The following is a 27,415-nucleotide window of genomic DNA, read 5'->3' as shown; positions in this document are numbered from 1 at the left end:
GGGGCATTGGTGGATTCAGGCTGTTGGGAAGTGACCCAACAAGGACTCCAGGGACAAAAATCCCCTAGTAACACTATACCAAAAAGTCTCAAGATAGGTGCTAGCTGGAGTTATGGGAAGGCAGGTGGCCTCTGAGTCACGTCTCACCTCTCTTCCATGATGTCTCCTATGGTGTCTTCAGTTTCCGATAGCCTTAAGGTAATACCTGATGCAATATACATCTCTAAATAGCAAAAACATACTCAAAGCAGTAATTTTCCGTATTTTCTGCTTTTGAAGTTTTATAAAGTGACTATGCACTGACCTGAATTTACAGCAGATGAAAATGAGAGGTCCAATCTGATTAGTGAACATGCAGAATGCTGTAATCTGATTGACCCTGTGGTCCAATGCACTTGGGGAGTTGGAGATGCGCATAGGCAACTTGTAATGATGAAACACGATGCCTGTAATGACCAGCCCAACTCTCTCCTCGTCATAACTTTATGAATCTAATCAGGATGATGATGAACGTGTGTCCTGTGACATCTGAAAGATGATATTTGAAAACAAATAGGGGAAAAATGGAATTGTACATTAAAGAAAAGGTTTAAAATATGTCCAAAAACTATTTAGATCATCCTGACCTGGGATATTATCTTAAATATCTTACATTTACATTTATTTACATTTATTCATTTGGCAGAAACTTTTTTCCAAAGCGACTTTGTATTAAGTATACAAGTACGTTCATTAAACCGCTAGCTAGCCAGCTTAGCACACAGGTTCTATGGCTGAATGTTTTGAGTTACCATGTCATCGTGGAGATTATTTAATGACATCACACTAATGTATGCTGTATACAAATGAGCAGTTCCTATCGTGTTACATTAACCACCAATCTTCAGTCCACGTTCTAAGACTATAGGATGACAAGGTATCTCGAAACGTTTAGCTGCAGGACCTGCATGCTAAGCTAGTTAGCTAGCTAACTTAGCTAATATTAGTGATGAGCAAAAAAGTTTTGATTGCTATTTGGACAAGTTTGCATCAAATAAATCACCGAGGATATCAAAACTGATATAAAAATTCTAGTCGTGTCAATTTGTGAAACGAATTACTGTTACATCCCCCCCATGTTGATTATTTTCCAATAACAGCATGAAACAGCACGATTTGTTCCTCTTAAACATCTCCTTACGGAAAACGTCACCATATCAATGTGTATAAATTTTCTTTTTTTTTTAAAGACCAACACATTTTTAATTCATTTCTTGTTCTTATTCGATTTATTTCACACATCCGCCAAACGAGTATAGCTTATTCCTCACATACATATTATCGATAGCACAGTAATAGCAATATAAGTCTTCATAGACTAAAAATGTTCCTCGAGAATTTTTAATCGGTTCTTGTGCATTGATAACACCTTAAATAATTCACGAATCGCTTGAAGACCTTTAACGTGGCACGGTGGTGCAGCGGGTAGCGATGTCACCTCAAAGGGTTCCAGGGTCTCCTGTTTAATCCCGAGCTTGGGTTGCTGTCTCTGTAGCATCTTGCGTAGTTTCCTCCTGGTTCTCCAGTTTCCTCCATCCTCCCAAAAACATGCTGGTAAGTGGATTGTCTATGCCAGGGGTGTCCAATCTTCTCCGGAAAGGACCGGTTGGAATCCCTGCTTAGATGGAATGAAAACCTGCACACACACCGGACCTTTTCGGATAAGATTGGACACGCCTGATCTATGCTAAGTTTGCACCAGTGTCTGAATGAGTGTATGAAAGTGTGTATATGGGGCCCTGTGATGTGCTGGTGGCCATTTCAGGGTGTATTCCCACTTCACACCCAGTTTTTCCGGAACGGGCTCTTGATCCTGCAACTCAAGCCAGGATAAAAACGCTTACTGAAGATGAATGAATTAAAGCATGAATGCATATATATATATATATATATATATATATATATATATATATATATATATATATATATATATATATATTATATATATGGTGCTCTTACAATAGTACATATATATTATGCAGTACAGTATTTATAATACAGTATAATATATATATATATATATATATATATATATATATATATATATATATATATATATATATATATATAAAAGATATACTGTACTATAAATACTGTACACATGATTCCGAATAGAGATATATTATATATTAAGGTTACTTAATCGTATGTATTATTGTGTGTGTGTGTGTGTGTGTGTGTGTGTGTGTGTGTGTGTTTTCGGCTACTTCATACTCTAAACTAATGTCTGCTTTGGCCACTTTGCACTCGGGCGGTTACTAGGAAAAGTGAGTCAGCCTCGCATCAGTGAAACAAATGCGATTTGACCACGTACTTTCGAGGACCAGAGCACCGGTCATTAATTCCCTCCCCGTCATTTCTCTGCTCGATTCAACCGGGACCTTCATGACGCAAGAAAGTGTCAGAGGAAAACGAAACGGCCGTGTGTATAAAATGCGGCAGGTGGAGGAGAACAAGAGCAGAGGTGGAAGAGCTCGTGCATGTCTGAACAACACGAGGAGAGAAGAAAAACTTTCTTTTTTCTGTCTTTAAAGCTTCAGGAGGTTTTTTTTTTTTCTTCCTTTCGGGCTGTTTTGGTTCCAGCACCTCGGACAGCATCTTTTGAGGTTCACACACCTACGACAGTGAGTAACTAAAATACACACACACACACACACACACACACACACACACACACACACACACAATATATATATATATATATATATATATATATATAAAATTTCCATAAATTACAAACTTTATAAACACAGCAATGTATTGTGCAGATTTTTCTAGAATTCAGTTTAATATTAAATGTGCAGAAATGTAGATTTTCGAGATATCTGCGTTAAGATTAAGTATGTAGAAATTTCATACATTTATATTAAGATTGCGTATCTAGAACTAATTCAGTCAATCTAGTAATTCCATTTAAGATTAAACATCTAGAGTTGTTTTTTTTTGTTTGTTTGTTTTTTGCAATGAAACATCCCAAATTCTAGAAATCCAGTTTAAGATTAATCAGCTAGAAATGTGAGAATTTCAGTTCAAGCTAAAATATTTGAAATTCTAAAAAAAAAACAAACAAACAAACAAACAAACAAACAAAAAAACACAAAACACCAAAAAAAGCCCACCCCAAAATGTAAGATTAAAAAATTGAGAAATGTTAGAAATTCAGTTTAAAATGAAATATCTGGAAACTTCTAGAAGCTTGGTTTAAGATGAAAAAATTGGGGAATGCTAAAAATTCTGTTTAAGATTAAATAGCTAAAAGTCTAAAAAAATAATAATAATAAAAAATCAGTATAATGTTAAATGTGGAGAAACGCTAGAAACATAAAAAATGTAATATCTAAAATTCTAGAAATTTGGGTTTAAGGCAAAGCATCTGGAAATGATGGAGATTTGGTTTATGAATAAACATCTGGAAATGGTAGAAATAATTCAGTTTAAGATTAAATATTGGGAAATGCTAGAGATAATATAGCATATATAGTATATAGTGTGTGTATATATATATATATATATATATATATATATATATATATATATATATATATATATATATATATATATACACACATACAGTAATATAATATATATGTAATGTAGTAAGATAGCCATTTGGTTTAAGATCAATTGTTTAGCGCATACCTATTGGTAATATTATCTTTTATTATCAGAAAATACAGGAATCAAACATGACTTTTTTTTGACCACTGGAGTGGAACCATCAGGGGTCATCTTTTGTACCTTTAGTATATGTTTTACCTTTACTTAGTTTTGGAGTAAAGCTTTAAAGGTATATCAGTGGTCCTTATGGGCCAGTTATATACCTTAAATTATTTTTAAAGATATAAAGATACTTACTAAAGGCATGAAAGATGTCCACTTGACAATTCCAACCCAGAGACAAGGAACAGTACAGTGTGCTACCTAAATTTCTCAGTGTGCACTTTACCCATGCTTATGACCTCTTTTTGGCTAGATATGAAGAACACTAGGAGATCAGTGAGCACTTCACAGTTATTCTTTATGGCTGTGTGTAGCGTGCTGTGCTGCAGGACGCTTTCAGCTCCCCCGGCCATCAACTCATACTCTGCCATCAGGTGAGAAGATCGAATCCCCTCCGTAGTCACTGTGAGAAATGCAATTTGCCTTTAAGTAGCCTGTTAAGTTTTGTGTTCCTCGGTGAAAATGCTAAAGTAAAGAATGACACACGGTGATGCTCTGTAGGTCAGGCAGTCTGAACAGTGTTGGTGACGGCGCGTGGCTAAACGAGCCTTCTCAGGATCTGGAAGTGTATAAGCTTCTGTATGAAATTGCAAACACAGTGGAAAGGTAAATAAATAAATAAATAAATAAATAAAACAAAATAAAATCAATATTTGTATGAAGATCGTAGTTTCAGTAGACTGTATATCAAATAAACAAGATGCATTCATGAATTTCAGGATGCTTTCAAATAAAAATGCACGTATTTATAGACTTTATGTGTATATATTCTTTGTTAAAAAAAAAATGGATTCGTTTTCCTGCAGACCACCGAGACACGCTGATGGACTTTTCACCAGCGGATACAGCAAACTCCTCGGACAACTTTCAGCCAAAGAATACCTGGAATCCTTACTTGCCAAGCGTGTCAGGTAAACATTTTCTCCCTTATCTATTATACACGTGCACATCTAATTCACAGCATTGTCCAGAAGTTAGATTTACATATAGATCTTGTTGGAGATTCGCCCTGCAAACTCAGCCATGCACTACCCGTGACCGCGATGACCCGAATGTAATTACGTAAGCTTACAAATGGCCTTCCAGTGTGTGTCTCACATAGCGGAATATTTAATTACGAGAACAAATATCTGTCCAGACAGAATTACTCAGTAGGATATTGAATTAACCGTACAAATATCTGTTCATTTGGAATAATAGCCTATAGCACGATATTTAATTAAGATCACATGTATATGTCAGTATATAGCGGAATATCGAATTAGGTGTACAAATACACGTCTAGCGATATTATGTAGAGGAATATTTTATTAAGGTCATGAATATTCGCAGTGATGAGCTGAGCGCGGACGACTTACGCATGAAGCGTCACTCGGATGCGGTGTTTACAGACAACTACAGCCGATATCGCAAGCAGATGGCGGCCAAGAAGTACCTGAACTCCGTCTTAGCAGGAAAGAGAAGGTAAGAGAGATGGTTATAAGATTATACGATTGCAAATGAGTGTATATGATGGCTTGTGTATGTGCATGTAATATTTGCAATGCATGCAAATTCTAATGTGTGTGTATATATATATAAGATTTGCATTCCTCATTATCAATAATAAAGGTACCTTGATGCCTGGGTGGCAGACATGTTGCCAGGCCTCAGTCTGACGTCATAAAGCTGACTTTATTTTCAATTTTTAAAGAAACCCCCACCCCGATAACACAGTAATTAATTTTGATATGGAAATGTCCATAAAACAGGACAATATAATTCCATATCATTAATATCAAGTATTCATTGGAGGTGTGGCGTGAGTGATTCTGTGGGTGGGCCCGGCCCCCTAAAACCCACCCATGCTGATGGGTATGGTGGTACCATTAACGGTACTTTTTTTTTTGTACGTTTAACATGAGAAGGCGCATGTAGTGCACCTTTAATTAACTTAAGGTCTTTAAAGTCCAATTATGTGACTTAAATTATTTTTAAAGATGACGTATACGCGCCAAAAGTACAAAAGATGGTACCATATAGGTGTATTTCTCAGAGTGTACACACCTTTCCTATCACAGTACTAGACTTTCACTCGACATGTTGAATAATCCATAGCATCTACTCCATCGTAAGTGTATTATCTGCGTAACATCTGTAACTTTACCAAGCACCATTTGGTGATTTGCTTGCTCTAGCACGATTCATTCGGTGTGTTAGATCAGGAAAATCATCCTTTCTGCTGGATTTGAGCTCCAACGCTATGCATACGAGAAGCTATATGCTGTTCTGATGTTTCCTTGTAGCCCAGAAGACGCCTTAACGCTGTCTAACAAGTCCAAAAGCACCGACTCGTCCTTACCTCCGAACTACGAGGACGAGGTCGATCAGCTCCTCCAACAGCTCCCGCTAGTATGACTGCTTTCCTCCGGTTAAAACGTCTTAAAACTGTGTTCGCAAGAAGGTCTGACTCACGACTAATCCACTAACACTGGTGTTTGCTTAATTAACACTGCTTTTGCTGCCTTTTCATCGCTCGCTTACATTACTGTAGAGGGACTACTTCACTATTCCTCTGTAAATCTGAAGAAATAGCTTTAAGAGCTTGAATACAATCCACTGCTCAAACATCACACGTTTTTGGGGTTCAGTATTTTCAACATTCGTGCAGCACGTCATCAATAAACTGAAATGCAATCTCTGTTGCTGCTTTCTTTCTGTCTTTCTTTCTTCCCCCCCTTCCAGAACATCTAGATGATGATGACTTCATCTGGCACCTTAAGTATTGGACCTATAATCCGGTTACTGTAGAACAAACAAACCAAATCGTTTCAACATGTTGTGTGGCAAAGTTAATTATTGTTGTACCTGTTCCTCAAAGAGCTATTTTTGATTTATTTATTTTTTAAAGTCACGGCTGGTGTCTGAAAATGTATTGTATCCAAAATGAAAGAATAAAAAATGTATAAAGAAGAGGCGAAGAAGGTTGTTGTTTTGTAGTATGTAAGCTCCTGAGACATCCCGGATATATTTGATTATATTGATTAATATTGTGATCATGCGCAGAAAAGGAATGATTCATGTCAGAAAACGAAAAATGAAACCACGTGCCCTGACGTGAAAATGAATGGAAAATTAATCGTTTTTTTTTTCTTTTTTTTTTTCAAAATCACACATGAAAAATTTGACAAATAAAAATCAATGAATCTGGTGAGAAAATCACATCTGAGAAAAAAAAATAAAAAATCTTAAGTAAAAATATCTTGAATATAATCACATTTATTATTATTAAATTAGATTAAATGAAAGAAAAGATTACTAAAAACCTATTGATAGTCAAAATATTTTTGAGCAGATTATTTAATATAATTCTACTAAGAGGCAAAATTATTTTCCCAACGGAATACGGAAATCGAAAACGACATCATAATTACATCATAATACGGAATAGTAGATAAATCTGCCACATATTTAAGAAATTTTTCACTTGCTAAGTTATCATTTTTCCAGCATTTTCCCTACAAGTAAACATAAACAAATCATGAAAACAACAGTGTGAAAGATTTACACGACATGTATGAAGAAAATACGTGTAAATTTTACATGAGAATCATCACACTCTGTTGAGTTTTTCCTAAGATGTGCCTACACATGGATCTAGCTTTGGTTTACATGGAATAGAGAGTTAAATCTGCTTTATTATTCACGCTTACCGATTTAGGGTGGGTGTGTCCATCAGGGCGGGAAACGGTAAGTGTGTGTCACGCTATCCCGTAAGCTGGTGTTCTGTTTTCATGAATGCTAACATTTACACTCAGTTTACCTTCTGCATGAGGAAGTACTGTGGATGATTAGTATTTCCAAAAGAGAAAAAAAAAACAAAACCAGTAGAGCAGGGATGCGTCTGCCGCCAACAAGTCTAGTCTTTCTTGTTACTAATTTGCCTGAAATAGTGTTAACCCTTTCATGCACAGTGTCCATTTAAGTGTTTTTTAAAAAAACATTTTTTTTTATAGAAAAATATCAATTGTAAATCACCTCCAAATCATTTGATACTGTCACTGCAATTTATCATGAATCACCTGACTATTTGTCAATATTACAAAGTTTGACAGAATATATACGTTGGTGCCATGCTCAAAAAAAATAAAAAAAAATAAATAATGTTGAATGTTGAATAAATATTTGCTATTGAAGATTTTTTTTTTAAAGTTTTTTTTTTTTTTTTTTAACCACAGAGATGAGCTTCATACAAACTTTTGTACATCAAGAACTTTGCTCACAAAGGATATTTTCTATATTTTTCAATAATTTTGGTCATTGAATGCTAACAATTACTTGTTTATAAACATATGACACAAATTTTATTTGGCAGTTTTTAATTTCAGGTATATCAGGTGTTCCATTTACTTTTTAGTTCAAATAAAATGATTAAATTTGAAATATATATATATATATATATATATATATATATATATATATATATATATATATATATAAATATAAATAACGACATGCAATTTTAAATAAAATAAAAAGAAAGAATGTGGATGTTTTTAAATAATTTATGCATGAAAGGATTTTTTAAAAAATCCCATGAGCATGTTTTGGATCAATGCCAAAATGTAATCATCTAGTGTTAGCAAGGATAAGTCTATACGAATCTTACATTATAGAGATACAGAGACTCTAGAAAGTATTAAACCCAAAGTGATTACTTCTTTTTTTTTCTTATTTTTTTTTTTTTTTTTTTTTGCTGTATTGCAATGTCGTATGTAAGTATATTTAAAATAGGACTATTTCTGCCATTTCTGAAGTAGCTCTCTGTAGAAATCAAATTTAACCAAGCATTTAATGTCCTTGGAATAATTTAAAAATGAAAAAAAAATAAAAATAAAAATTGAATCTGCTTAACCGATCAGTATTCAATTCCCCCTCTTACTTGTACCAGTCTAAATAAGGACTAGAATTTCATTTTCTTGAGCACTCGCACTAGATATGTTTAGCATACACCCGTGCTCATTTCAAATCCACCTGCGTCCAGTTGTATGCTTGCACAGTAAAGATTGCACAGTAAAGATGCCAGATTAGATTACTCCTGCTGGAACTTCCCATATAGCATCGAGATGAAGCTGTTCGGGGAGGGGGAAGAAAAAAAAACTGCTGGAGAAGGTCATAAAAAGATCAGCAAGGCTTTGAACGGTCCTAGGAGCACTGTGAAATCCATTATAGTGAAGTGGAAAAAATACGGCACAACCCAGAGACTGCATATCAGACCGTCCTTCTAAACTGAGCGCACAGGGGATCGTCAGAGAAGTGTCCAAGGTTCCAGTTATAACACTACAGGGGGTACAGAGCTCACTGGTTCTATCAGGAGAACAATATAATCACCTCATCACCTCATCACGATGGCAGCGACTGAGTTCCCGAACATGAACATGTAAGTAACATTGCTGTATGACAAAACAGGAAGGAAGCATTCGAAGAAAAACTGTTTCAGACATTTGACCTTGCTGGGGATTTATCATTATAACCAGCAGATGAACTGATATCAAGGTGATCCTGATTGAACCAAGTCCAAAATCGAATCCGTTCGTCTGCTGGTTATAATGATAAATCCATAGAAATCCTACAAACATTCAACCACACGTTCTTGAGATACTGCGCTAACGAGAATCTTCCACAGACAAGCGGATGGACACACGGACGGACACACGGACGGACACACAGATGGACACACGGACGGACAACCTGAAAACATAATGCCTCCACCACTTATTGGTGGCATAAACTGACGCACTATCTGAGCCACAAAGGGAGAAAAACTTAATCGCCCAACATGACAAGAGGCGGCTTCCTGACACAACATAAGGAAGAACCTTAGAGAGGAACCAGACTCAAACCGGACACCAGATAATAGGGATGTAACAACCCAATGCATCGACTTAAAAAGCAACAACAAGATGATTTTCTCACAACTCTACATTTTCATCATTATTCGTGAATTAACATTAGTTTTACCCCAGATTCTGATCAAAGTTGGTCACATATTGATCCGAGGCTAATAAATGAAATCCTATCATATCGTATCGCTGCAGATTCAGTGTTATCATCTCATATTGAATCACTGACTTAAGAATGGAAATCGCATCGTATCGTATCATGTAAAATCCTGAAGTTTACACCCCTATACCGGATAGTATGCTTATAACTGATTACAGCACACAGGTGTAGAAAAATAAAGATTACTAAGTTACTGAATGTGTTGACAGGGTGTTCAGTACGAGCAGACGAGTCCTAGGATGAGCAACTGCGCAGACTATATGATTACAGCAGCAGCTCTCAGATACAAACCACCGGTACATTGATACTATGAGAGTATGAAGTTGAGAGCACTGTGAGGAAAAAGGATATTCAAGTTATAAGCAATCAGCAATCATTATATTTTCGGGGCAGATATAGATATAATAATAAAGCCTACGAAGAACTCTTTACAAAGAACAGAATCTTAGAAATATTTACATGAATTTCGTAGGATTTGGTACGTCAAAATTCTAAAAACTTTCTGTTTATTTCTAGTTTTTAATCTAGAATCTTAATCCGGATTAAGAATCCGGGACCCCCAACCCTGAATGTGTGAGGCAAACGTGCTAACTACTAAGCCACCGTAGCCCCCTGAATTATATAAGAAGAAGAAGAAGAAGAAGAAGAAGAAGAAGAAGAAGAAGAAGAAGAAGTAGTAATTGTAAAAGAACTAGATAGATATTTAAAAGCTAGTGTAATGTGATTGCTCAAGCATCATTCCGAACATTTGTAAATTTCTTCGAGAGCTTATTTGGTCACCAGTTGGGCTTGAGTGCTGTACCAGACTGTGGCCAGCAGAGGGCGCATTTTATAAGCAAATGTCTGAAACCCACCCTCAATACTGTAGAGCAGCGGTCATCATCCCTGTTCTTGGAAATCTACCTTCCTTTGGACTTTAGCTCCAACCATAATGGTGCCCACCTGACCATCTAATCATTGCCTTAAGAAGTTCTCAATCGACTAAAACAGGTGTGTTAGATTGTGATAGGGGATGAAACCTACAGAAGTTGGTGACCACTACTGTAGAGCTTTACACTCTTACAAATAAAGGTACCAAACTGTATGTTTCCTTGTCTTTAGTACCTTTAGTAGCTATGTACCTTTCAAGTGGTAACATGGTGTAAAGTTTATAACCGGACCAATTATGTACCTCACATCATTTTTAAGGTAGCAGATTTGCAGGTAAACGATATAAAACGATACATAATAAAAGTACCCTTGATGGTACCACCCCAGCAACGAGCCAACGTACGATCTAGTACCTTTATTTCTGAGAATGTAACATACTGAAAGTTAACTAATTAAAACACGTCCATGGATCAGTGATGTCAGAAAATGCTTTGATTTGTTGATTTGATGGAGATGTGAAGCTGTTGGTTAGGGGACAAAAGGAGGAATGACACTGCTCCATTCACCCTCTCCAGTTAACACAAGCGAGGCAGCAATCTGAAAAAAAAAAAAACCATGATGTCTATAAATAAACCACTATATCAGGAACAACCAAGAGCAATAACAAGAAGAGGAAGGGAGGCACAACCTGGCAAGATTCTCTCGGGTCACTAAAGGGATATTAGACTGAAGGGCTAAAATCCCGACTCAACAAAACGTCATAAAGCCATAAAGCCACCACACGTTTATCTTAAAGCACATTATTTTCTAACTACAGTGAAACTAATAGGAAAGTGTGAGGAATTTAAGAGTGTACGAAGATAAACAACAACAAAACACAACAAACTTTTCAGTCAAGAGTTGACCGTGTCTTCAGCAAGGCATGTTAGTATACTAGAGTGCTTTATTTGTACACCCTGTGGTTGAGGTGGTACCATCAAGGGAACTTTTACTATGTATCTTTTTATATCAATATCTTTTTATATCATTTACCACTTTTTATATCTTTACCTGCAAATCTGCTACCTTAAACATTATGTAAGGTACATAATTGGTCCCTTTATAAACCTTAAATAAGTGGACAACCCACTCAGGTGGTAGAGCAGGTTGTCCACTAATCGGCCCACGTGACTCCACATGCTGAAGTGTCCTGAACCTCAAGTTGCTCCTGATGGCAAGCTAGCGCCTTGCATGGCACCACTGGTGTGTAAGTGTGTGTGTGTGTGTGTGTGTGTGTGAATGGGTGAATGAGATGAGAACCAGTGTAAAGTGGTTTGTAGAACCGCTAAGGTTAAAAAAGCACTATATAAGTGCAGACCAGACCATCACCCTTCCCAATGAGCATTACAATTTTGAACCTTTGCTGTTGATTCACACAATAACACACACAAACAGACATACAGGTCCTCCATCTTTGTGAGGACCTTCCACTGACATCATGATTATTGTAGATGATTAGTATAACACCTGAAAACTAACCCTAACTTAGTGTTAAAAAGGTATATTTATTAAACAAAAACTGCAGTTTTTGTGAAAAAAAACCCCCCCAATTCCTTATGGGAACCAGGCAAATGTCCCCACAAGGTCAAAACTGACAGATATTCCAATCTTTGTTGGGACATTTGCATAATGCCCATGAGTACTTACTTACATACGTTTTGTTTGTTTGTTTGTTTTGTGGGGACCTTCTATTACTGTAGCAAATTCATGACATGCCAAGACCTTACTTAGTTTTTCGAATAAAAGCCGTAAAACACCACGTTTTTGTGAGGACTGGGTGATCGCGAGGATATTTGACACTGTCTTATCATTGTGAGGACCTTCTTGGTGCACACACGTACAGTACACACACTCATGTTTCAGTGACATTGTATGTATTATGTCCCATTTTCTTTCCAAATCTTTGTTTGCTTTACTGTCAGTGCGATGTAGCACAAGTTATTTTTCCTGGTGGAATATGACACAGTGTTAAAGTTTACGAGTGAATTGATGACCCAGCATTTTAGGGTTTCCGGGTCATTAATCCGTACAGTAGTTACTCTGATAAACACGCTAAATGTTTGACCGATCCTGTTAATAAAAAAACTGTCTAATAAAAGTCGAATGAATTTCATTAGGGTTGCCCTGCTTCAAGTTGAATTTACTGTAAATCATATAGAGATAGAAATATCAAGTGTACACTGCAAGTGGAAGTTTTTGAACGGCCTGTTTTAACTGCTTTGGCTAAAACGTTAAGAAATGGGTTCAAGTTAAATACTCGAGATTTTTGGAGAAGTAAGTATAGGTGAGCGGAGAAATGTTTGTGATTTCTATTTTTTATTGGAAAATAGATTAAATAACAAAATAACTGGACAAGACAGGTGCATTCGTGTACTAGTAAATTACAGTTTTACTTTATTAAACAAGTAGACTTTAATAAAGCGCTCATTATTATCTGAGACCGACCAATGACGAATACAAAGGTCCGAAATCCTTAAATACAAAGGGTTAGAGATTTGACAGGAAACGTTCATTTTTCTTTCCATATTTATTTGCCAATAGGGTGTAAACGCGAACAAAAAAATGTAACAAACCTAACAAATGTCACATGTTCAAAGAGTGTAAATCGGCGTACGATTGATCTGTACTGCTGTTCCACACGTACATAAACGTGCAATCCTACAGTAAAACCTGCTTATGCACAGAAACTAAGCAAAATGTGACAGCAGCCTGACTAAACAGACCACTAAGACATTACGCAACTCTGCAAAAAAGTGCAGATTAAGCTTCCATCACTTCTCCAGGAAAGCAGAAATCGTTAGCCTCTGAGGTTATAATGCAAGAAACATGTGACAGTGGGGGAAAAGAAAAGAAAAGGACTGTCTACAACCAGAATTGCAACCAGAAGCAAAATCAAACGCTCCGTCGGAGTAAAAGGTAAGACACTGATGCTTGCTTGAACTAATTGTGCGCACTCGTGCCGTGAATCTGTAACGACGTTCACAGAAAAGTAGGGACAGACTCCGTGTAGAGTAAACAACAGTGAAATTTAATCACTTGGGCTGTAATTATTTTCCATTTTGGTGGATTTTATGGTATAACTTCTAGTCACCACTGACTATCTGTCAACGGTCTGAATAGTGATTATGAGACCACCAAGAAATGCCCTGACAGAATGAAAGTGCTAACGGTTATCGTCTCTGGTGTCGGCTCAAGAATTTAGCATTTCTAACCTTAGCACACACACAGTTGAACGGATTATTGAGTTTAGAGATTAGAGTTGAGTGACACATCCTTTCTTGAAGCTGCATTGTCCTAGATTGCTACAGCTGTTTCCGACCATCATAGCTCTCTTAGTGAGATAAGTTCTAAAGCTAACATCTTGTTCTGTAATATTTTTGAAATCTTTTGGTCTCTTTGGCTTATAAGCACCACATTCATACCCAAGCATGAATTTTAGCCACAGTGTTTGATTAGTTGTGCCATTCTAGCATTACTGGGCCTGGACTAGAAAACAACAACAACGATAACAACAGCAACAACTACGACAACAACAACGATGAGTTAATGAGTATTGAGTAATGTAATGAGTCTTTATTGATCACATATTCTTCACATACCACAGCAAGTTAGGAAGTTGGGGTCAGAGCGCAGGGTCAGCCATGATACAGCGCCCCCTGGAGCAGAGAGGGTTAAGGGCCTTGCTCAAGGGCCCAACAGTGACAGCTTGGCAGTGATGAGGCTTGAATACCCAACCTACTGATCAGTCACCCAGATCCTTAACCGCCAAGCCACCACTGCCTCACCGCTATCATGAGTGTGTATACCATAGTGCTAGTTAATTTGGTATTCTGATTGGTCAGGTGTTGATAAATTATCGGACAATAGTTTACGCTGCAAGGAAAAATCACAGATTTATATTAACGCACTCTTTCTAGTACGTTATCGTTTCGATAGTAACACCTCCTTCACAGGGACTCGTATGGCGAACGCTCCACATAATCTAACTCTAAAAGTAAACAAATAAACAAAACATGTTGTTATTTAACAAAGAAAAACGTGGGTGTTTGTCGATATGGGGATTTTCTTTTTCTGCAAGGAGACCTTTATTGAACATTTATGGAAGGAGTCTCCAGTATCAGCACTTTGTATCAATCTACACTACAGTCAAAAAGTCATTGTTTACCAATGTACAAAACAGTAGCATCACATCAGTTACCGGAGAAAAAGAATAAATAGTGGCAGTGGTTAGTACCTACCAAAAGTGGTCCATGGAAGGACAACCGGTGAACTGGCGACAGGGTCATGGGCGCCCAGGGCTCATTGATGCGTGTGGGGAGGCTAGCGAAGGCTAGACTGTCTGGTCCGATCCCACAGAAGATCTAATGTAGTGCAAATGGCTGAAAAGGTTAACGCTGGCTCTGATAGAAAGGTGCACACACAGTGCATCACAGCTTATTGCGTATGGAGCTACGTAGTCACAGACCGCTCAGAGCGCCCATGCTGACTCCTGTCCACTACCGAAACACCTATAATGTGCACGTGAGTATCAGAACTGAACCATGGAGCAATGGAAGAAGGTGGTCTGGTCTGATGAATCACGTTTTCTTTTACATCATGTGGACGGCCGGGTGCGTGTGTGTACGTCGCTTACCTGGGGAAGAGATGGCACCAGGATGCACTATGATAAGAAGGAAAGTCGGCGGAGGCAGCGTGATGCTCTGGGTAATGTTCTGCTGGGAAACCTTGGGTCCTGGCATTCATGTGGATGTTACTTTGACACGTACCACCTACCTAAACATTGCTGCAGACCAAATACACACCTTCATAACAACAGTATTCCTTAATGTCAGCGGCCTCTTTCAGCAGGATAATGCGCCCTGAGACACTGCAAAAAATTGTTCAGGAACGGTTTGAGGAACAGGACAAAGAGTTCATGGTGTTGACTCGGCCTCCAAATTCCCCACACCTCAATCCGATCGAGCATCTATTGGATGCACTGGACAAAAACAAGTCCGATCCACCGAGGCCCGACCTCGCAACTTACAGGACTTAAACTTAAAGGAGACTGCTGTTTTAGTCTTTAATAGTTACTGTTTTTGAATCGATCCTGATCAGAATAAAAAGGTGACTAAATATGAATACATCAATGAAGTTCATTTGAAATTATGTAATTATATTAAATAAGCACGTTAAAGTAAATATGCTGGATTAAGTACATCCAAGTCAAATGGCGACAGATCCAAGATGATAATGCACAAAACCAGTTATTAATCTTTACCAAGAGCCTGAAACTGTAGAATAGTTTCATTCTGTCATATACCTGACTGCTTCTTTCACCTTTCGTTACGATTTACAGTCTTACAGTAAATGAAGTCTTTTCCATAACGGCATTCCCACAGACGTGAGACGTGGTGTCAGGACACGCTTCCTGCATTGTTGTTTTCCTGTCATAGCAGTGGCTAATGGAAGATAACCATCAGCTTTTGCAAGATGTAGTTTGAATCTTGGGCATTTGAATCCGTTGTTATGATTGGTGCTTCCAGGCATTCAGATGTTAGATGGCTGACAGTTTCGTTTTTATTCTAACTCTCATCTCTATCGAGAGGGAACTTTTGAACATATCCTATCCGTATCATACACCCATAACCTTGGATATGCATGCCTGTATCTTAGACATGTTCTGATGAACAGTTATGGGGTGCAACACCGTTGATATCTTCAGGAGTTCTGTCTTTGGTCCTTTTGTCCTGTGTAAGCGGTTTCTTCTCTGTGTTTAGTCATTAGAGAGTGTGTTATATTAGGAAATCAATGTTTATCCCTTTCAAAGCGCTTTTATTTAAATGGTCAGATCGATCTGTGGGAAGCAGCAGTCCTTTAAAATACCCAGGAATACACTGAGGAATTAAGTTTTGTTGGTCTAGTAAAGAAGTGAAATGGGAAACATACCCTCCGAGTGACGGGATAACGCCTTATGTGACAAACCACAGCCATTGAAATCGTTAAAGCAAAAAAAAAAACCAAAACAACGTAAACAGCATCACACGTTGCGATGTTTTACTAACGTTTTACTGGCATAGAGATAAAAAAAGGGCTTATGTTCACCTAAAACGTCATCACAAAAAGTATCTTTAACTTTTTTTTATAGTGATGTAAATGTTAGATGTACAACTATTGTAGGGATTTTAGCCAGCGGTGGGCGGAGCACAGACACACAGGAGGCTGTTTCAATGTTATGGGGGATTTATTCAAGACAATCGGTGAACGGGGGTGTGCGTGTGGGTGCGCGTGTGGGTTTTAAAAAAAAGCAAGTGTTCACACATTTTTATTTTACTTAATTTGCAATTTAATTATTTAAAAAAAAAAAAGATATGCTGCATTGAGAATGATTAATAGTCTAGCAACAGAAATTACAAATCAGGATCATTAGGGGGCGGAGTCTTTATGTTAAACTACAGTAATGTTCTGAAGTGATTTGGAGGTTATTTACAGCTTATATTTCCCTAAACATCTGTAAATTGACTGTACGTACAGTAAGTGTGGACACGGTGCACAGAATTTAAATCAAGTAAGTGATTAACTCTAAATGCTTAAATATGGATTTAAAAAAAAAAAAAAAAATTCTGATTTTATGTCCCGTGTCTGTGTTTATCACTGATCTTCCCTTTGTGACTGTTAAACTTCTGAATTAAATCAACAGAACACACAAAAGCAGTTTGTTCGAATCTTGAAACCAAAAGCAATTTCCAGCATTTCACGACATTAGGTAAGTTTTACGTGTACACATTCATTTATTACTAATTCATAAATGTAACATAAAGTATATTACTGTTCAGGTCAAATTTAAAGCTGTATGTGCGCATTGAGAAGGACACAAAAGCGTTTTCTCTACAAAAAATGCACACAGAGGATCCCAAAGACAAGTTAGTAACTTTGTCTTTTGTTGTCAGCTCAATCATCAGCTGGTTTACGATTTACGATTGAATAATTTTTTTTCCTCTTTTCATTCAGATTCAAAGCCGTGTGGTTGATTCTGTTTATGCTGGGATTAGGGACTTTACTGCCATGGAATTTCTTTATGACCGCCACAATGGTACTTTTAATAAAGAAATAAACTTTTTTTTAAGATTTATTTTATTTTGGAAATAGTTTGGGAGAGTTTTTCTATTAGAGATGCTGCAGATGCTAAATAAGCCTGATTTCACCAGTAATTTATCTGACATTTTCCATACAGTTAGTTAACATACAACCAAAACCACAAACCTCACCATTAATAAACTGTTTAAAAATAAATAAATAAATAAATAAAAAATAAAAAAAAGGAATAATAACCTTTCTTACAAAATAGTGAAGTTTGAAATGCCATGCAACTGTTTTAAAAAAATAAAATAAAATAAAAAAAGGGAACACATCAGGACAGTAAAATTTTTTTAAATAAAATAAATATGAGAACACAAGGAGGACAAAAATAAAGAGGATTAAAAAAAAAAAAAAGAAAAAGAACAAATTTGTGCACACAGGAAAATTAAAACGAAAGAAAAAAAAAGATCAGCCATTACTTTTAAAATGTTAAAGTAAATATTTTGAACTGGTCTTAAAAACCATTAATGGCGGGGCCGGAGTGATACTGATCATTAAAGTGCTCCACATTAGTGCACAGTGGAATAAAGCTGCTTCAACAGGCTTTTTTTTGCTTCTTATACACACTAATTAATATCATGAACGCAGTAAGCCAAGCAAAAAAAAAGGAATACTACATCAATGCATTAATATTATATATATTAGTAAAAGGAAATCCACAGGAACCTATATAAACTAACTCCTATGCTGTCGTTCAATTTATTCTAATTTGTGTGGAAGTATTTTATGTAGATATTTTTTTCTATGGTAGGAATGAACATTAGTTTTAGCATTAATCTCTTCTCTGTGTTTGTACCTACAGTACTTCAGCTACCGTCTAACCGACCTCATTCCAGCCAACGGGACCGTAGGAGAGAGTCGAAATGTCCTGCAAGCCAAGTTCAACAACTCTATGACGTTGTGTGCCATGATCCCTCTGTTGATCTTCACCTGCCTCAACTCCATCGTACACCAGAGGTAACGCTGAGACGGAGAGATTTATTCTCATCGAGGACAAAATAACATAAATCCTTGAGACATAGCTACAATCGAGCGCAGGATTTGTGTACCATTTGTGTAGAGCAAAATTAAAAGGTTTTTTTTTTTTTCTTAAATATATATTCACAGTTAAACGTTATTTAATGAGTTCAGTTTCATGTTCCTGCCTTATCACAAGCAACCAAAAACAACCAAATCGTGTATGTTAAGATTTTAATGATGAAAAACAAAACAAAACATGACATCAGTTTAAAAGTCTCCCTCATGTGTGATTTTACAATTGTATGCCCATTGTTTGTATTTGCTGAAGAGACAGTGTTTCGAGTAAGGATTTTAACACTTGTAGGCATGCTGTTATAGGAAAATAATCAAAGACAGGGTGATGTGGCATGGCCTGATGTGAAGCAGAGTTACTGATACCACCAAGAATTTGATTATATTCCTGTAACAGCACGTCCTGAAGTGTTTTATTCTTCTTATACCACAGCAATTTGCCAACAATTACAATTTATTGATTTATTAAAGGACATGTCATACTTCTCAGTTTACAGATACATATAATGTTATGGAAAGTCTTCAAAACGTCTTCAAACAAGTATTTGTGGGTGTGCCATTATTCTTCTTCTTCTTCTTCTTCTTCTTATTATTATTATTAATAATAATAATATTATTATTCTTTAATTTATTTATTAAAATTATTATTATTATTTATTTTATTTTTATTATTATTTATTTATTATTATTTTCTCCTTCTCACATTCAAGACATTTTCCAGCGATACATTTAATGTTGCTCTGAGGAATGTTCAAAGCTTGGGGTATTTAAAAAAAAATAAATAAAAATTCTAACCAAACCTGAGTGATTATAATCAAAACTTTTCCGGAAATTTGTCCTAGAGTTGTTTTTGATAGCTCCTTGGTCTCTTTATGACGCTGTTTGTTTAAGTACCATCTCCAACAACAAACTATAGGGCCTTATCGGAGCACATGCATTTACACCGAAATCACGTGACACTGTAATTGCGCACAGGTCGACCCCGTTCAATTAATGACGTGACTTCCGATAGCGCAGATTTACAGCAATGGGGGTGAATGAATTAAATCCATCTCACGTCCATCTTCTTAATTCGGAAAGGGACAGTGTTCAGGACACTGTATAAACCCGTTTTTTTTTTTTAAGATCAGACACATTTTCCGGTTGATTTTACCTCAATTAAAAATGGATTGCATGAACCACCCAAAATTTTGTACGTAAATTGCCCAGTAGAGGTTCCTTTTTGGAACCTCTATTGGTTTCAGACAAAAGTCCTTCATCACCAGTGTAAGCAAAGTGCTTTTGAAGCCATGTGATCGATTGTCTAACTGGACAATTACCGTACGTGACTGAGCAAGTATATAGGTGTTCCTAATAAAGTGACCAGTCTATTGTAGCATGTCCCTTAACCTCTGGCTTTACTATTTTAACAGAATTCCTCAGAAGATAAGGATTCTGGGTAGTCTGGTGTCCATCTTGGTGGTGTTTTGTGTGACTGCCCTCTTGGTTAAATTGTCTATTAATCCTATGCCCTTCTTTGTGATTACTTTGATAAAGATAGCCATTATTAATGGTGAGTCCTACATCTCTCTCTCACACACACACGCTCCCTTTCTCTCTTTTACCTTATTGATACATGGGATAACACTAACACACTAAAAAAATATCCAGACATTAGCCAAAGTTGAGGTGTAAAGTCATTGTGTGTGTGTGTGTGTTCCTTTGCTAGCGTTTGGAGCTATCCTACAGGGTAGTCTCTTTGGCATGGCTAGTGTGTTGCCTGACGGCTACACGACACCCATCATGAGCGGTCAGGGTCTGGCTGGAACCTTCGCCGCGTTTGCTATGATCTGTGCCATCGCAAGTAAGACTCAATAAATACTAACACTACAGGCTCTTCTCACATTTCCCTCACACGATGTGCGACTTCTTCATCCACAGGTGGTTCTGATTTAATGGACTGTGCTTTTGGCTTCTTCATCACAGCCTGCGTGGTTATCAGCCTTGCCATTTTGTCCTACATAATCCTCCCCAAACTGGTGAGCGTAAATCCGTATCCTGCCATCGGGACAATCTTATGACGTACAGGTGGGGGGAAAATAAAAAAAAATAAAAAATCACGTCACGCATCTTCCTCCTTCCTACAGGCATTTTACCGATTCCACCAGGAGAAAAAACAGAAATATCCAGCACTACGAGAGGAGAAAAAACTCAAACTTATGAAAAACGGTAGGAATCTTTTTGCATTTGAGTCAATTTGGTTCATTTGGAAACATGGGATTCGTGGATTCGAATCGAATACGGAATGTTTTGAACTTGCTTTAGGGGACAACAGCGGAAGGATGAGCACGAGTGAAGAGGCCCGGCAAAATCCCTCGCTTTGGATTATCTTTAAAAAGGTAAAGCACTCTGAACTAAAACGTTAGTAGGTGTAACAAGTTCTAGGTTTCATACCCGTCAATAAAATAAACCTGATCCTGGGTTGTTTCTCACCAAGTAAACACGAAGGTAGATTCAGAGGTCATCGTTAGGTCACGTAAGGAATTAAACGCTTTGGGGACACGCTGTTGTAGGAAAATAATCAATGACTGGTGACGATGGGGTGATGAAGCGGAGATACTGGTGTCACCATGAAGTTAAGTATTTTCCTATAACAGCACTTCCAAAAGTGTTTTATTCCTCTTACACCACAGCAATTTACATCGTATTTATTTATTATCCAATTATAGTTACGGACAATGTTATGAAACATTCCAGAGACAAGGACGTTCCAGTTATCACTTACGTTATAGAAGCTAGAAACAGTCTTAACTGTCATGTAATGAAGGCTGAGACGGAAGCAAGTGCAGGTCGATTAGTTTAGTCCAGTAGGTACAAAGGATCAGGCAGAAATCAAGGTACATAGGCAGGCAAGGGTCAGTGGGTCGGGCAAACATTCCGAACTAGGCAAGGCAAAGAGACAAGGTTGTAAATGAGAACAAGGTCAAAACCAGAATAAACAAACACGGTATCAAGGCTTGGTAACGACAGAGACAGAATGCAACTGAGCGCAACACTTCGCAAAACCTAAGTGTCTGAACAGTCTCTTATGTGTGTGGTGTGATTGTGAGTGTAAATTGGATGCAGGAGTACGTGATTAGATTGAAGGTAAGTGTTCTGGGAATTACAGTCCATGGCGGCCATGTTTGTAGGCTGCAGTGCAGGATGGGAAATGTAGTCACTGGTTTGCTGTGATATGACACTAACCCTTACCCACTAGCCAATCAGAAACTTGTATTCTCACTGGATATTGTATTATATTTAAGCAATGTTGCATGAGTATGAGTGGAGTTATACCGGATATCGACGCAGCTGTGATTTGCCGTAGGACCACAGGGCGAGTGCCGTAGCTAACCGAAAAGTGGCAGTTATTCAGTATAATTGCAGATTGTGCATGCATTATTGCTTTTATACAACAGTTCTATAAATAAGAAATTAATATTGAGTAGTTGACATTTCAGACACAAAAGAATTGGTTCATTTTTGCTCCGCTAGCAGAAAGCGATCCCGAAGATGTCACGCTCACGTTATAGCACATTGACAAGATGACTAGCTAGCTCACAGTGATTTGTACATTCCTGTTAAAGGTGCTTCCAGTGAAATTGGTGTCCATTTGAGTGTGTTTTTTTTTCCTCCTCATTATTTCTCTCGCGGTCTTCCTCTGTAGATCTGGGTGATGGCTTTGTCTGTATGCTTTGCTTTCACCATCACCATCGGCATTTTCCCCGCCGTCGCCGCTGACGTCAAATCCACCATTGCTAAAGGAGGACTTTGGGGTAAGCTGAAGTGTGTGTGTGTGAAATTTCTGAAAAATAACTTGGACACTTCCATCAGCCGTCCATATTCCTCAATCTTATGTTTACGGCCTTCCGCTTGGTCAGGTGTTGATTAATTAATTAAGCCCTAAGAGTAATTGGTGTACTGATCGGAAGGTTGCGAGTTCAGATCCCAGCACTGCCAAGCTTCCACTGTTGGGCCCTTGAGCAAGGCCCTTAACCCTCAACTGCTCAGCTGTATAAATGAGATAATTGTAAGTCACTCTGGATAAGCGCGTCTGCCAAATGCTGTAACGTAATGGAAGGAGTCTCCAGTGTCAGCGCTTTGGAACAGTCTCAGGGAAGCTGTATTTTTATGTTTTCCCATATAGGAAAGTCTCCAGAACAGACCGGATTTCATTTTTGCCATTTCTCGGTGACAGGATCAGCCGCATTTAACATATTTAATGTTCCACAACTGATTTCTTCTGTTTTTGTGTATCTCTCATACTAAATAGTTTTACACCTTCAAACGAAATATAACATAAAACGAAGGCAACCTGAGTAAACACACAATAGATGTTGGATAACTTTTTTTGCTTCAATAAAAAAATAAAACTCTATCACCCGTGTGAAAAACGAATTGCCCCCTTAAACTTCAAATCTGCTTGTGCCACCTTCAGCAGCAATAACTGCAACCAAACGCTTCCGATAACTGGAGATCAGTCTTTCACAGCGCTGTGGTGGAATTTTTACCCACTCTTCTTTGCAGAACTGCTTTAGTTCAGCCACACTGGAGGGTTTTTGAGCATGAACTGCCTAAGCATTTAAATTGGTTCAAGTCAGGACTTTTACTAGACCACTCCAAAACTTGAATTTAGCTTTTTTTGAGCCATTCAGATGTGGACTTATTCCAATGCTTTGGGTCATTGTCTTGCTGCATAATCCATTTGCGCTTACAGACTGAAGACCGGACATTCTCCTCTAGGTTTTTCTGGTAGGATTTCATGTTCAGAGGAATTCATGTTTCCTTCAGTTATTGCAAGTTGCCCAGGCCCTGAAGCAACAAAGCATCCCCACAGCATCACACTTCCACCACCACGCTTGACCGTAGGTATGATGTTCTTTTTGTGGAATTCTGCGTTTGTTTTACGTCAGATATAACAGGAACCCTGTCTTCCAAACAGTTCCACTTTCGACTCATCAGTCCACAGAACATTCTCCCAAAATGTTTGAGTATTATCAAGGTGTGTTTTGGCGAAATTCAGACAAGCCTTAATGTTCTTCTGGGTTAGTGGTTTTCACCTCACCACTCTTCCATGGATGCCATTTTTGCCCAGAGTCTTTCTGATAGTGGAGTCATGAACAGTGACCTTTACTGATGCAAGAGAGGCCTGTAGGTCCTTTGATGTTGTCCTTGGCTCTTTTGTGACTTCCTGGATGAGTACGCGCTGTGCTCTTGGAGGAATTTGGAAGGTCGGTCAGACTTTGTAACTCTTCCCAGACTGATGTATTTCAATCACCTTCTTCCTCATCATTTCTGGAATTTCTTTCAACTTTGGCACAGCGTGTTACTGGGTAAGACCTTTTAAGCAACTTTCATGCTGTTGCAAAAGTTATATTTAAGTGTTGATGATCAGGCCTGGTTACGTCTAGACCAGCTGAACCCCATTATAAATGCAATTTCATAAATTTGGGGAACACAGGGACAAATACATTTTCACACAGGCCCAGTTGGTATTGGATAACTTTTTTTTTTTTTTGCTTTAATAAATAACTATCATTTAAAAACTGTATTTTGTGTTTACTCGAGTCACCTTTGTTTTATCTTAGATTTAGTTTTAATTTCTGAAACAATCTTAATCTGGAGGTAAGATAAGAACTTAGGAAACCTTATTAATATTATAATACACTGCATTTGATATGTATGATTCTCTGATCAGAGGAATACTTCATTCCTGTGTCCGGTTTCCTGCTCTTTAACCTGTTTGACTGGTTGGGAAGGAGCCTGACTGCTGTGTGTTTGTGGGTAAGTGACGCACAAACACAAACACACAATTATTGTTGTAAAATTACACTCCAGTGAGAATTTTTGCTAATGCTATATGGGAACAGTAACCTATAAAGATTTTTTTGTTTGTGTAAATTTGTCAATTATTCTTCTTATATTCATATAGACAACACCAGAATTATTGGCACCTATAAAAAAAACCAAAAAAACCAAACAAAAAAAAAAAAACACGATTCAAGTTGAAATACCTGTATCTTTCATCTAACAAAAAAAAAAATTCATTTTTGCAAGAATAGTAGTATATGTTCCGAAAAAACGACAACTTTAAGGAATATTGGAGGAACAAATGCAAACCATCACAGAATGCAAAAAAAAAAAAAAAAGGAAAGGAAAAAAGAAAAGAAAACCATCACAGAAATGGCTGTTGAAGTGTAGAAACATTCTGCATGGAGGTGGGTCCGAGATCCTCAAAAAGCGTCCTTGAAAGACGTTACATGACTAGAGTTCTTCTCTCCTGGAGAGGCTTCATGGAATATTAATTGCAAGGGTGCCATTAATTGTAAATCCACCTCCTTTATGAGACATAACACTTCAAAATATCACTCGGTGCATATAATACGTACATCTCGCATCATCGTGTTACTACCATGATGTGGATTATTTAAAATAAATAAATTTTTAAAAAATTTTTAAAAAAAGAAGGGTTTTATACGTCTTACCACAGTAATTTACCAACAATTGTTATTGTTTTTTAAAATAAATAATAAAAAAAATCTGTTCACTTTTCTTTCAGCCTGGGAAGGACAGCAAACTGTTGCCAGTGCTTCTGTTAGTGCGCGTGATCTTCGTGCCTCTCTTCATGCTGTGTAACGTCCAGCCACGCTACACGAACAGCATACCGGTCGTCTTCTCACACGACGCCTGGTTCACCGTCTTCATTATCCTCTTCGCTTTCTCCAACGGCTACCTGGCCAGCCTTTGCATGTGTTTTTGCCCCAAGTGAGTCTAAATCTTACTGCGTCTACACTATAAAGGCAAAAGTTTGTTTACACCTGACCATCACACCCATATGTGGTTCATCCACAAACTGTCAGAAGCACAAAATTGTACAGAATGTCTTTGCGTGCTCTAATATTCCATCACCGGAACTAAGAGGTCCAAACCTGTTCCAGTAGGACAATGCTCCTGTGCACAAAGCGAGCTCCATGAAGACATGGTTCACCATAGAACTCAAGTGTACTTCAGTGGGGTTGAGTTCAGGGTTCTGTGAACACGTTTGGGATGAACTGGAACCCTGACTTCACCCCGGGCCTCCTCGCCCAAGCTTACTAACGCTCTTGTATCTGAATGGACACAAATGTTCTGAAATCTAGTAGAAAGCCTTCTCAGAAGGACGTAGGCTGCTCCATATTAACGCCCACGGTTTCGGAATGAGATGTTGAACAAGCACATATCTATAGCATACATGCAGTTTTGAGAAAGATGAAATGTTATAATCACATTCCCTTTCTCTGCTCTGTTTTCAGCCTAGTGAACGCACACGAGGCGGAGACGGCTGGAGCCGTCATGGCCTTCTTCATGTCTCTCGGTCTCGCCTTGGGTGCATCGTTCTCCTTCCTGTTCCGAGGGGTCATTTGAGGTCGGCTTTTCACCTTGTTGGATGTTTAAAGACGTCCATCCTAAACAGGAGCCGTTTGTGAATAATTTTTACTGTGTCTGATATGTTTTATATAATATTCTGATCGGTTTAAGGGTGATTTGAGACGCGAGATGGCACAGAAGCGCGTAACGGATGAACAGTTGGACAGTCGGACACCTCGAATCTCAATGACACCGTCCCACATGATGGGATGAAAGTTTTTTAAAAAAAATAATACTATTTGTACATTTTTTTAGTGAACACTACCTGTTCTTTTTTAACAACGATATACAGTATATTAACATATTAACAGTTTACATATTCATATACAGTCAATGAGCCAGTCTTTCTACCAGTGTTATGTGTGAGCCACAACAATTTTCATTAGAAATGACATTAGACAACAACTTGAGTGAAAAAGTAGAATCTTTGAACTATTTACATGGATTTCAGACTCTCTCAGCATTTGCCATGTCCCCTTTTTTGCTTTAATGACCGTCTGCACTCGAGCTGGCATGGACTCAACTTTGCACACGTTCGTGCAAAACCTTCTGATCCATTTGAGATCGAATCCATCCGAGTGTCATCTGAACACGTGCTTCACTAGAGGAGATTAGGCATGAGGAAAATCTGACCTTTTGTACAAAGCAGTTAATATGGTCAAGATCACAAATTTGTTTACATTTAAATAGAGAAAGAAATAGTGCCGAATCTTGAATATTAAATCTTTGGCTTTGGGTTACTGATCAGAATGTTGTGGGTTCAAGCCCCAGTATTGCCAAACTTCTCTGCTCAAGGGGTTCTGCATTATGCCCGGCTCTGCACTTTGACCCATACTTCCTAACAAACTGGGATAGATATGTTAAGAAAGCAATTCACTGTATTGTAATTTATGTGACAAAACAAATATACATATAAATATATCTATCTGCTGCGTTTACATGGACAACAATAATCCACTCTTAATCCGATTAAGACCATACTCTAATTAAGAAACTACCATGTAAACAGCAATTTTTACTTACCTTAATCTAATTAAGGTCATAATCGAAGTAAGCAATAATCTAATTAAGACAGGTGGAGTACTCCTGTTTTAGTCGCATTATGGACGTGTAGTAGTGACATGTACAC

The 27,415-nt window shown here is 37.6% G+C and overlaps 2 protein-coding genes across 5 annotated transcripts; both read left to right on the top strand.

The window, feature by feature from the left end:
* The first annotated feature begins 2,240 nt into the window (after positions 1-2,240).
* Positions 2,241-6,699, top strand: vipb (vasoactive intestinal peptide b). Of its 2 annotated transcripts, none has more exons than XM_053634774.1 (6): positions 2,241-2,663; positions 4,013-4,133; positions 4,261-4,365; positions 4,566-4,670; positions 5,092-5,223; positions 6,045-6,699. In XM_053634774.1, the coding sequence occupies exons 2-6, from the start codon at positions 4,015-4,017 to the stop codon at positions 6,154-6,156; spliced, it is 573 nt and encodes a 190-aa protein (XP_053490749.1). In that variant the 5' UTR covers positions 2,241-2,663; positions 4,013-4,014; the 3' UTR covers positions 6,157-6,699. The 2 variants fall into 2 exon arrangements, with proteins under 2 accessions (XP_053490749.1, XP_053490750.1); XM_053634775.1 differs by having other exon boundaries at positions 6,050-6,682.
* A 6,510-nt stretch (positions 6,700-13,209) lies between these two features.
* On the top strand, positions 13,210-26,818 carry LOC128613843 (equilibrative nucleoside transporter 1-like). Of its 3 annotated transcripts, none has more exons than XM_053634972.1 (14): positions 13,210-13,626; positions 17,390-17,455; positions 17,526-17,612; positions 17,701-17,782; positions 18,632-18,786; positions 20,274-20,413; positions 20,570-20,704; positions 20,827-20,879; positions 20,988-21,069; positions 21,166-21,239; positions 22,547-22,655; positions 24,578-24,663; positions 25,439-25,644; positions 26,172-26,818. In XM_053634972.1, exons 3-14 carry the CDS (start codon positions 17,587-17,589, stop codon positions 26,281-26,283), a joined length of 1,260 nt encoding a protein of 419 aa, XP_053490947.1. In that variant the 5' UTR covers positions 13,210-13,626; positions 17,390-17,455; positions 17,526-17,586; the 3' UTR covers positions 26,284-26,818. The 3 variants fall into 3 exon arrangements, with proteins under 3 accessions (XP_053490947.1, XP_053490945.1, XP_053490946.1); XM_053634970.1 differs by having other exon boundaries at positions 13,211-13,626; positions 20,782-20,879; XM_053634971.1 differs by lacking the exon at positions 13,210-13,626 and having other exon boundaries at positions 17,379-17,455; positions 20,782-20,879.
* The last annotated feature ends 597 nt before the right edge of the window (positions 26,819-27,415 follow it).

Source organism: Ictalurus furcatus, chromosome 10 (assembly GCF_023375685.1).
Source record: "Ictalurus furcatus strain D&B chromosome 10, Billie_1.0, whole genome shotgun sequence".
Lineage (NCBI taxonomy): Eukaryota > Metazoa > Chordata > Actinopteri > Siluriformes > Ictaluridae > Ictalurus > Ictalurus furcatus.
Note: the sequence above shows the minus strand (reverse complement) of the source record. Positions and strands in the feature narration are given on the sequence as shown.